The 12432-nt window shown below is 38.2% G+C and overlaps 1 protein-coding gene across 1 annotated transcript; it reads right to left on the minus strand.

Moving 5' to 3' along the window:
* Window positions 1–295: 295 nt before the first annotated feature.
* Window positions 296–2280, minus strand: LOC131321306 (transcription factor MYB14-like). The gene is made up of 3 exons (XM_058352305.1): window positions 1932–2280; window positions 1677–1806; window positions 296–978 (listed from the first exon to the last, which is right to left on the minus strand). Exons 1-3 carry the CDS (start codon window positions 2062–2064, stop codon window positions 471–473), a joined length of 771 nt encoding a protein of 256 aa, XP_058208288.1. The 5' UTR covers window positions 2065–2280; the 3' UTR covers window positions 296–470.
* Between the last annotated feature and the right edge of the window lie 10152 nt (window positions 2281–12432).

Below are 12432 nucleotides of genomic sequence, written 5' to 3' on the forward strand. Positions count from 1 at the left end.
CGGTCGGTTTCTGTGAGGAAGCCTTGTCAATAGTGGGACTACCGTGCTAGGTGCATGCTCATTGACATTCTGTATGCATATCTCTGACATTTGACCGCCGAATCAATTTATCGCTGGATGTATATATATATCCTTCATTTGATTTGATCATTTATTTGTCTTTATGTGTGCAATTTTGACTTTTTTTAATTGTATTAAATGCACACGATATGTTTACTCAGTTATCAATGAATTTCTTAACTCTTTCAACAACAAAAAAGAAGTGCACTGTTTGGTTCATCAGTAAACAATTAGTCCAGCTGATACAATTTTGGAAATTTTCGACACAAAGAACTTTTGGCCAATTCTCAGTTATGTCTTGGTATTTAACGGTAAAACAGGATTACAGGAACTAAAAAAAGGAATTAAAATCTAATACTACTACGAAAGAAGAAAAATATACAAATTCATTGAACCATATATTTTGCATGCTAAAAATCTGGTAATTCTGGCAATCCCTCAGCCGTTGTAAACAGGTGGTACCAAAAGTCCATCCCATTCCCATCAGGCTTGCTTGAACTGTACCCATAAACATTTTCCACATGATCTTCGGCTGCCGGAAAACCGCTAGCCATCGGGCCAGAGTCGTGGTCGGAGAATACGTCGCACCAAAAATTCTCATCCACATCAGGGAAGTAGTAATTGTCCAATGCATCATCAGCTTCCATTGTCGTGGCGGCGGTGGTGACGGAGGAGATTTCACTGGAGGAATGTTGTGGGCTCTCCAGCTTCACTTGATTGGGATAATCAGTAATGGGGTTTGTTTCAATATTTTCTAGGTGATCATTTATCTGCGTTTTGAGAGAGTGGGGTTGTTTGGCTACAGGGGTAGTAGCACTGGCCTGGTTTTGCTTGAGCCTCTTTTTCAAGTGGGTGTGCCAAACGTTTTTTATTTCGTTGTCTGTCCGTCCGGGCAATCTCGCCGCAATTGCTGACCATCTGCAAATTATGAAACAAGGGTCAAACATTTGGTTAGCTGTATTTCCCTTTTGTTTTCCTATAATAAGCATTTGAGCACGTTGGCCATCATGATGATGCTCCAAGATCGTTAGTTATCGACCCTACAAGAATGTATGATGGATCTTGGCCTGGCACCATCTGGCCGTGCCTGAGAGCACCAATAATTGTTCCTTTGGTATCACAATACAATGAGGAATCTTGAACGGTTCTCAATTTTAGCATCGATTCTGTTGCGTGCTAAAATTCAAACCAAAAAAAACTTCCAAGTGATAGAGATTTAGTTGAGTATGGATACCTAAACACTTATGCTTTGTTTGGATTGTGTTTTGAAAAAAAATTCTCAACTTAAAAAACACTTATTATCCCTACTTCCAATTATCACTCACCCTTATCTTCAATTATTATTTTTATTTATCTATTTATCTCTCTTCAATCATTACTTCTACTTTCAATCATTACTTTCATTTTTTTCTTTACTCATAGCCCTACAAAATTTCTCAAAAAATTTCTTAAAAACTCATCCAAACACAACGTTAAAGTGAATCGGAACCACAATTGAATCAACTTTATAAGAAGTTTTCGTCGTTCCAAATATTCTAGGACAACATACATTTTTTTTTTAAAAATCAAAATGTAGAGATACAAATACAATTGGCAACATAAATTAGTGCACACACCTATTTCCCAACATCTCATGCAGCTCAATGATAGTGTCCTCTTCTTCTCTGCTGAAGTTTCCGCGCTTAATGTCTGGTCGCAAGTAATTCGTCCATCGGAGTCTGCAGCTCTTTCCACACCTTAATAAACCTGAAAATTCAAGAAAAGTTGCAAATATATCTTAGTGAAATTAAAGCTAAACTTATATTTCTTTGATTAATCTCGTTATCATTTTTGTCTTGATCAGACCCATAATTATTTCACTCTATATATACCAGCTTGTTTGGGAAGTGCTCTCCAATTGTCATGACCATAGAGATTGATGTAAGTGATGAGTATCTGATCTTCTTCATGTGTCCATGGACCTCTCTTCAGTCCCATCTTCTCACAGCATGGAGCTCTAACCATCTTTTCGCAATTGATCTCTCTCTCTCTCTCTCTCTCTCTCTCTCTCTCTCTATCTATATATATATATATATGTATATATGGAATCCAAAAGTGTATGTATATATGTATATGCCTCAGATGATCAGTATACTATGATCTCCTTCCCCTGTAATTATCTCAGTGATAAAATGATTTCCTGGGCTTCATTGGCTATATATATGGATTCATGAGAGGTTCCTATCTGCCTCTGGTAGTCTTACATTTTCAAAGGCGTTTACACCCTGCACTTTCCTGGAAAATCACTCTCTCTCTCTCTCTCTCTCTCTCTCTCTCTCTCTCTCTCTCTCTCATACACACATGCACAGACAGCGTATGTTTGATGTAGTAAAAAATTGACTGGATGGTCAAATGAAACGTGGACGATGTTCTCTTATTTAAGGGCCCCAATTTTGAGTCATTATTCAATACTGAAGCACCGTCATTTTGGACAATTCCAGAATCACACATTTATAAGATCTTATAAATTTTGTCGCTGACACCGCAAGAATATATAATTGTAGAGTGATCTGAAATACCACGCGATGCTCACAAACTCTTGAATAATTTTACTCCCACTTGGATATGTACGACCACATGAAATATTCTCATTCAATAAGTATTATTTTAGTTTAAAACCAAAAATAATTATAGTATCGAATAATGGTGGGAACCACGTGCCACCATTTTCCTCTCGGTTTATCAATAGTCCCGCCAATAAAAAGGTGAAATTTTAGTACATCCTTTGGGATCCAATTAGGTAAAATTGAAAAGGGAAAGAGCAAAACTGGAACTGAGTGCAAACTTCAAGGACTGCTAGAGTATTTAACTTCCAAGGGAAAATTCACAATCGCAGCAGCTATCGTTAAAATTATGGGCGCTGCTATTCGCAGCCCTCTATTTACTCTCATAGCCCGTTAAAAATTTCTAATTATACTCGACAATTAGTTATCGAAATTGAGATATATTTTCAGCATCCAATTACCGAAATATAATATTTTTTTCAACAGATGTTTACCGAAAATGCATGTTCGGCAGTTGTTTACCGAAAGTTGAACATATTTTCGACATGTAGTTACCGAAATATAATCTTGTTTTCAACAGCAATTTACCGAAATTTTATTTATGATTTTCAACAACCATTTACCGAAATGTAGTGGGCTACGGGAGAAAATAAAGGGCTGCGAATAGCGGCGCCCAAAATTATGAACTACAGTTATTTGGCAATCTCGCAATTAGTCGAGTAGCGCGCAAGTTGATTCAAAGATTCGGTTAAAAAAAAATTAGTTGGCAGTCATCACATATAATTCCCAGGAATGCTACTGAAATAGAGATCGAGTTACGGAACATATTAGGAGACAAGTATGGTTAAGATGAGGAGGCCTAGTTAATTGAGTGGGAGAATAACAACACGTAAGAAAAGCTCGCAGGTTCTACTTGTATCAAAGCCGGCCGGCCACAGGGTAAGCCCCACAAGACTTCGGGCTTGGGCAACCCCCCACCATGTGAGTCATGTGACAACGGGAAAAAAAAGTAAACCCAATATAATCTTGATTTTATATATACTTGTATGTCCGTTATGCGTAAAACCAATTTTGAACTACAAATCTATTATGCAAACCAAGCAAACATCTGACTGATATAGTCTGAAAGAGAACTAATGGGGCAGCTGGATATTGACCCAAATTGATTAGGACAGACAGTCGACAGACATTCTTCAATTTATAGACAACTATATACTACTATAAATGTCTCAAAGAAAAAGGAAGAAAAGAAAACAGAGTATTGTGAAAATATATAGCCAAAAACCTTTGAAAACAGAGTATCCCATATCTTTTCGGGTTACTACTAAAAAGAAATGGATGGATGAATAGGTCCATGCGCGTGTGTCGTGTGGACGCTGCTTTTAAACGTTGGTCGAATACTGTTGACTGTCCAGAGAAATTGTCCTACAAATCTATAAATAAACAAATGCACAAAATTAGTTTTATAATAAAAGGTGAGCACACGAGTGACGTACAGTAGTTTATAATCTGATGCAGAAGTATAGTAGAGTATTATCCTGGGGAGTTCATAATCAAGGGTGGGTACTGGGTAAGGACAAAGGAGTACTCAAAGAAAGAGGCTATATATCTATCAAAGTCAACATATACACCAATACGACAAACAAGCTCCACTCCCCACTCAGCTTTGCTTCTGCATTTTCATTTTATTGATAACCGGACGTCCATGTCAGTTTGCGCACATCTCGATTAATTTAAGATTTTAAACGATGTAAGTTTATTTGCTTTCTCATACCCATTTTGTCAAATCCAGTTGGGGTTAGTTTTGCTTCTTCATTCTACACAACCCATTGTGTTTCATTTGGTGAAATCATTACTGGAGTATTATTTTCAGGGGCGGAGGCAAATAGATACAAGAGAAGGCGGTTGACCCCACTGACGGCCAAATTTCTCTTGGGATAAGTATAATTTTTACCCCATTTTTACTAATTTGACTCCAAATTTTCATAGAAATAGGTATAATTTATCTATTTTGACCCCACAAAAAATCTCTAAATTGCCCCAACTTGTTTAAAGTGCATAAAAATCTCAAGCGTTCTTTCCTTTTCGAGAGTTGATAGTGCTAGAAATGAGACTATCATGTATTATTTTTCAAATATGACAAGTCTTTTGAGGCCAATTATGAGACAAAAATGAATTTTTAGTGCATATCGATCTAATAATTAACCTTTTAATTTAGTTATTTTTGGACTTGTGTCTAGAAACAATATATTGCATATGAATCTAATTTTTAACCCCACTAACCAAAATTCCTGGTTCCGCCCGTGATTATTCTACAGCAAGTTTTGCCTGTTACTACTCTTTTCTGGAGGAATAATTCAAACAGAGTTAGCTGGAATGATTTGATTTTGAACTGGCACTGATCAGTTTCAACCTGTAGTTGTTTATTACCTAAACCAGATCCATCCGACTTTGAAAAACAAGAAATTATGAAAATGATGGGGTGGAAATATTTACACGTCAACACAACAAGTCAAATACCAACCAAATTTTTCAAGTGTAAAAGGAATCACAAGATAAAAAAAGCTACTGGTATTTTCCCCAAAGCAAAAGCAAAAGTATGAAAGGCATGTAATATATATATTAAAGTGTTGTAACGTTGATGTTACTTTGTTATTAATTAATTAGTACTAGTACTAATTAGTAGCGACCTCACAGATTAGGTACCAGATTGTACTCCATTTTCCGCGTCCGGGTGGGGTGATTTTGAGCAATGAAAATGCAGTTGGTTCATCTCTCACTTGGGCAGGCAGCTATATTTCTCACGTTCTAGCTTCTGCATTCCATTTTCTTTTTATAATCGGGTGTCTGATTGTCTGGGTTGATTTTTGTGCACATCGGCTAATTCTGGTGGTGTTCTAAAGTTGGTCACCGGACAAATGTCTGATGGCCCCAAGAGTTTCTGCAAATGGTGAGCTAAAGTCAAACAAACGAGCTGGAGAGAGTTAGCTTCATGTAGCTAGCTATAATGCTCTCACCCTAGCATCCCCTTGGCATCTCTGTAGTTCTTCTCTCACCTTGCATTATTGCAGCAGCCACCAATTAACTTTACCATTGGGCTTTGGCATTTTTTTTAACACTCCAACATGTCATTGCAAAGCTGAACAAGGTTACAAAGCTCAAGCAGAGCAAAATACTCATGGGGAGGAGGGGGAAGATGATTCTTACAGGATTGTTTCCTAAGCCAATTCGCACATTGATTTTCTTTGCGATTGCAGCAAGAGAAAATGGAAACAAAAGATTTACAAATAGAACGTATGTCTTCGATCATCGCATCGACTTTCCAGTAGTTAGAAGTAGGAAGGTCATTAAGAATCTTGATCGATCGCAAGCTACCCAGTATCAAAAATTGCCTTTGGAACCTTCAAGTCGGCTGCCATGGAACCAGGGACCGAGTCAGGATTTTATCCTAGCAGTAACGAAATGTATACTAAAAAAAAGATGCATTACAATATGAATGTCATCGACTCTAGAAAAAATTAAAATAACATAATAAAAAACTATAGTAAATAAAGTTTGTCATTTGCATATAGAGTACGAAAAAAGTCTAACTTTAATTAATTTAATCTATCCAGTAAAGTGAGGCATTTTGAATTGTGTCCGATGCTCTTTCAAGTCGTTAAAAGCATCGATGATAGAATCTAGTCTTGGAATACTTTTTTGGGTCTCTTTTCTTGAATTTTTTTTAGAGGATTAAAGACTAATATATAGCAAAAAATAAAAATAAAAAATCTAGCAATGGCGTGTCTATATAAATTTAGTTTTTTTTTAACATATAATAATTGCATTTTCTAAATTTTTTGCCGTGACAGCCATTACCACTAGACCCCCTTGGCTCCATCCTTGCATGGAACATGCAACCTGAATTGCCCAGCCAACTTTAATTAAGTCTGCCATGATTGAGCTCAATGAGATTTTGAGCTCTGATGCTTCTAAATTTAACACCCAATAAAATAAGAAAGTAATTCATGGTTACGTATGAAAGACAAAATTCCATTCCTTCACAAATCGAACACGAATATTATGTCTCAAATTTCAGTTGAATTCACTGAAAACGTAAATGCCGGATGTAGGTGCGGTGAGAATTGTCAACCTTTGATCCAAGAAGACCGTTCGACTTGCTAATTAACTGGGGGCACGTGGCAACAGGGCTCGCGCAACAAGGAGACTTTGGTCACATCTTGACCTAGTAAAGACGGTTGACCGCCCAATTACGAAAGCACATGTGTACAAAGCTTGGAGAAGTATCCGTGGAAGATGTCCGCGGAGGAGCAGAAGCACCTCCGCGGGACAGAATTTTAAGCCTGTGGAAATCTGCCAAAGCTCGCGGGCGGAAGGAAGACGAGCCCCATTACCAGGGCAACCTGTGCAGCGGAAGACTGTGGATAAAGTTCTGCGAGTCGCTGCGATTTCAGAATTATAAGAGGGAGACTTAGTTAAATAATGTCCGGAGTTCCATTTGAGCCATAAGGCAGGGCCCGGAAGGGCTCCGTGACAAGAGAACGATTGCCGTGGGTTGCGACCTTGCTCCAGCGGGAATGGGGGAGATTCTTGTGGCTCGGTGGCTTGGGAAGGAGGTTGTGTTGCGGGGATCAGGCTCCCCCGTGGGAAAAGCCTGCGAGAGACTGCGTTTTCCCCAATACCCAGAGGTACAGGAGGGACACGTGTTGGGATTTTATAGGAACCCTGTCATGCGCTTGACCTAGATTTTAATTTCAACAGCCGAAGGGAAGGAATATTATAGTCATAATTATACTAGTTGGGTTGTCTCCACTGCTACAGAAATACTACCAAGGAATATTTACTCCAAAAAATACTCATGATTTCATGAACTTAATTAAAACTTGGCCTTGAATTTCAGAATTGACTTTGGTTTGGTAAACAGATCATGGGTTTAAAAACTAGACGAATTCTACCGGCCAGATCATTTTTCCCCTTTGTTGCCTTGTGCAAGACTGATGTTATCATTCTTTGAGCATGGACTCTTTTTGAGCATAGGGCAAAATCATGAAACTTAAAACGTGTTGCATCTTAACTCTCTATATTAACACCTCATCATGATCAAATGCAAAGAATACACACAGTTATTATATATATAGTATCTCTTTGCAGACAATTAGGTCGGGACTTATCGACAATGAGGTCAACTGCTTAAAGTAGTCGCAATTGGACAATATCTATGACATCAAACGTGTTAAATAACACTAGAATTGTAGCAACTCTAGCAATTTTTTTCAACTCAGTAGGGTCAAGTGACCTAACTTTGCCAATGTATAGCTCCACCCGTGTTTGAAGGAGATTTAATTAGGCCCCATGAAGTGAGGTGACCTATCCCTTTTTTTTAAAAAAAAAAATCAGAAAGGAAAGATCGATCAATATATTAGGAAAAGGGCAGAGATATCTGATACAGTAGAAAGAAAACTGATTTTTATGAGGCAATAAAGCTTAATTACTTTACTGGAGCATGACAATCCTGGACATCTATAATTAGGATGATAGCTCCAAATCTACATAGAAACCCAACGAAATCCACTGCTTTGCTAAAAGATACTGTAGGAGTACTTTTTAGTGGAAGCCCACAGATCTTTGTTAGAATTGAAGAATCAGTTTCATTATCTCAGAATTTATTTCCTTCCCGACCATGTTCGTTTTGGGATTTTAGATTTTCTCTCTGCACACGATTTCTAATAAATTTTCTCTCAATTATTACTCTCATTTGTCTTTCTATATCTCTCCACTCATTATCCAAAATCCTAAAATGAACTTGGATGCATGCCTGGTATTTAAGCAATGCCATGACCATGAAAAGTAGTGCACAGAGTTCTCTCGACCTGGGGTGCTAGAATCACTTAGTTTGTATCGGTTGGTTTCTATGAGGAAGCCTCATCAATAGTGGGACTACTGTGATAGGTGCATGCTCATTGACATTCTGCATGCAGATCTCTGATATCTGACCGCCGAATCAATTTATCGCTGGATGTATATATCCTTCATTTGATTTGGTCGTTTATTTGTCTTCATTTGATTTGGTCGTTTATTTGTCTTCATTTGATTTGGTCGTTTATTTGTCTTTATGTGTGCAATTTTTGTCTTTTTTCAGTTGTATTAGATGCACACGGTAGATTGTATTACTCAGTTATCAATGAATTTCTTAACTCTTTCAACAACAAAAAAGAAGTGCACTGTTTGGTTCATCAGTAAACAATTAGTCCAGCTGACACAAATTTGGAAATTTTTGTTACAAAGCACTTTTGGCCAATTCTCAGTTATGTCCACGGGACATAATTTTAAGCCCGTGGAAATTCGCCAAAGCTTGTGGAAGGAAGACGAGCCCCATTACCAGGGCAACCTGCGCAGCGGAAGACCGTAGATAAAGTTCCGCGAGTCGCTGCGATTTCAGAATTATAAGAGAGAGACTTAGTTAAATAATGTCCGGAGTTCCATTCGAGCCATAAAGCAGGGTCCAGAAGGGCTCCGTGACAAGAGAACGATCGCCGCGGGTCGCGACCTTGCTCCAGCGGGAATGGGGGAGATTCTTGTGGCTCGGTGGCTTAGGAAGGAGGTTGCGTCACGGGGATCAAGCTATCCCAAGGGAAAAGCCCGTGAGAGACTGCGTTTTTTCCAAGACCTAGAGGTACAGGAGGAACACGTGTCAGGATTATATAGGAACGCCGTCATGGGCTTGACCTAGGCCCAAGTGCCTTATAAATACCCTTGACATTCCCTTTGATTTGATAGAGCTAACTTTTCTCTGAGAGAGAAAGTGGTGAGCATTGAATTTGAATTTGAGAAAGGAGAACATTCTTCCCAAGAGAAAATGTGATCTCATCTGGTCAATCTAGGAAAAGCCAATAACTGCCCCCGCGGAAGAAACAAGGGACACGCTGCCTTTGTCTCTTCTGTACCTCTTGCTCCTTCTCTCACCCAACAAGATTGCTCCTCCTTTCTCCCCACTAATCATCAAACAATTGCACCTCTCCGGCTTACACGCAAACACACCTTCGCGGAACCCCAACCTACATCGGACTTCAATAAAGTTCTTGTTATAATAGTATGTTTTTTCGCTATGAATAATACGATCACAAATTAATCACATACTTGAATTTGATTACCTTATGAATTAGATTACTTGTATTAATTGGATCCCAAATAATGAAATTCCTAACTCTCACTCAAGATTATGACATATTATATCTTTCGTCAAAATATTCACCAAGATGCACCGACTCGCAGGGGGAAAAATGGACACATATTTAACCACATTTTTCTTGAGTGAGGAGCACTGGGACCTAGTTATGGGACTTGTGGCTTTTTAAGATCAAACCAGTGAACCGCCATATCCAAAACCTTGACCTTTTCTCTCTAGCAAAAAAGGTGGACATGGGCTTAATTTTTTTGTCAAGTCTTTTTTGAGGAAGTGGAGAACACTTTGTCAGCAGTTAAAAAAGGTGGTAGGAGTAGTAGTCAATTTGCAATCCGGGGCTTTTACCGACACTAGATCTTGAGGGACCCCGTTTTTTGATTCACCACTGCCAATATGTGGTGGATCAGATCTCACTGTATGGTCGGTGGAGATGGCGACTGAGGTGTCCGTGTCGAGTTTTTCCAACACCTCTTCCGTGCGGGAGGATGGTTTCCGACACCATAGCTTCTTCGGCGATTTTTATCTTTATCGTTGTTCGTGCCTCTGTTTAGATCTAGATATATATATTTTTTGATTTTTGTGGTGTTGTAATTTATTTAGTTTTATTTATTGAAGTTCTTGCTCTTGTACACTTAGGTGAATATTACATTCTTAGGTGATTGGAACTGTAATGGAGTTTATTAGGGTTTTGTTGGTCTTTGGCCAGCGCTTGGGTCTCGGGTAGTCATGGAGATTAAATAATTTTAATTTTCAATTGCTCTCGTCCATTTAATCTTTGTAATTTTTTGCAGATTAATAAAATTCTTTTGCCGATAAAAAAAAACAGTAATGGAGTTTATTCCACCATTTTAGCTAATGATAGCACTCGTTACATAGGTGAACAAAATCGAACCCCTAAATTGAAGAGTTTATTAATACAGACATCTATATTATAAAACAGAGCGATTTTTTATCTACTCATACAAACATGAGCATCTTTGAAACCGTCGAATCGCATTTTCAATAGATTACAACCGTTGGATTGACTCATTGATTTCAACCTATTTCCAAGCCTCACCCCTATCTACCAAGCGTTTTCCTCTTCTCCATCGCGTTTCCTCTTCTCCCAAATACCTCTCTTCCTCCATAGTTACACATACTCTCTCTCTCTCTCTCTCTCTCTCTCTCTCTCTCTCTCACAGCAAAACCCACTCCTCAGTGCACGAAGAAGAGCTCAACGCCCACCTCAGTGCACGAAGAAGAGCTGAACGCCCACCAATCAACTAGAGATTGATCGCCTCAATCTTTGTACGCATCTTCTCCATATCCACGAAATCAATTTGGTTCTCCCTCTCCGATAACACTCCCCTCATCTTCAATTTCGCACTAGGGTTTTCCGAAATTGGAAATTTGTTGAAGTTATGTGACATTGGGAATTTGATTTCTCACTGCTAATACACAGCCTTTGATTGGGAGTGTTATTTCTGCTAATATACGGCCTTTGATTGGGAGTTTGATTTCTGCTAATACACGGCTAATGAAGTTTTTCAACTTGGATTTTCGTTCGGTTTTGAACTTCGAAAATTGTTGGCAAATTTCGCTTCCAAATTGTACGGTTTAGTTTTTGGATACCTAACAAAAAATCTTGGTCATGTCATGGCCACAAGATGGGTTAGTTTGGCTTGGTAGATTTTGTGCGTGGTTATGCTTGGTAGATTTTGAAGATTTTGTGCGTTAGTTAGGCTTGGTAAAATATGGGTTTTTCATGTAATGAAGATGGCAATTTTTTTTTATCTAAGTTGACTTTGTTATTTGTATTTCTACCCTTTATATTTTTTGTCCTTAGTTAACATATGTGTCTTTTAAAGATGCCCACTTTGTGTTTGTTAAAATGCATGTTTGAGATAGTGAAAATAGTGGAGAGTGAATTAATTCTTTACGATCCATTTTCATTGACTTTGGATAGATTTTGTGTTCCGACACTGCAAGGATGCGCGACACGTGGAGGCATGTATAGACACGCCACATAAGTTATCCATTAGGTTTAAATATTTTTACTGGGGGACATGCCAAGGATATGGCAAAGTGAATTTAAAAATTTTAAAAGCTGTTCCATGATAATATATGTATCTTAAAAAGTATTCCATTTGGGAGTTTATTTGTTGTGAACTTTGTTCCTCTTTCATTTGAAATGTATTGTTTGATCAGATCACTATATGACCCCGCACATCCCTTTCTCTAGGTAACAATGTGATCAGATCATTACAAGACCAGCACATCCCTTTCCCTTGCTCTCTCCCCTATCGCCAAGTGCATGACCAAAATGTGTTGCGCCGTGCCTTCAGGCACGGGCATGCACTAGTATTATATATGCTGTAAAGGGTTCAGTTGCTTGCATGAAAAAGTTAATGAGCAATATTTGGAGTAGTTCCCGATGTTTAAAAAAAAAAGTGAAAAAAGAAGTCCAATAGTTGCATCGGAATGTGAATAAATTTTTTTTTATTTTTTTTATTTAAATTGTCAAATCTAATATTGAAGCATTCACACCCGAGAATTCACACATCTAAGAATTTACATACCCAAAAATTCACACCAGCAATTCACACCAAAAAATTCACTCCAAGAATTCCTAAGAAGATGTGAATTTTAGGGGTGTGAATTCCGCAA

This window comes from Rhododendron vialii, chromosome 1a, assembly GCF_030253575.1.
Source record: "Rhododendron vialii isolate Sample 1 chromosome 1a, ASM3025357v1".
In the NCBI taxonomy this organism is placed as follows: domain Eukaryota; kingdom Viridiplantae; phylum Streptophyta; class Magnoliopsida; order Ericales; family Ericaceae; genus Rhododendron; species Rhododendron vialii.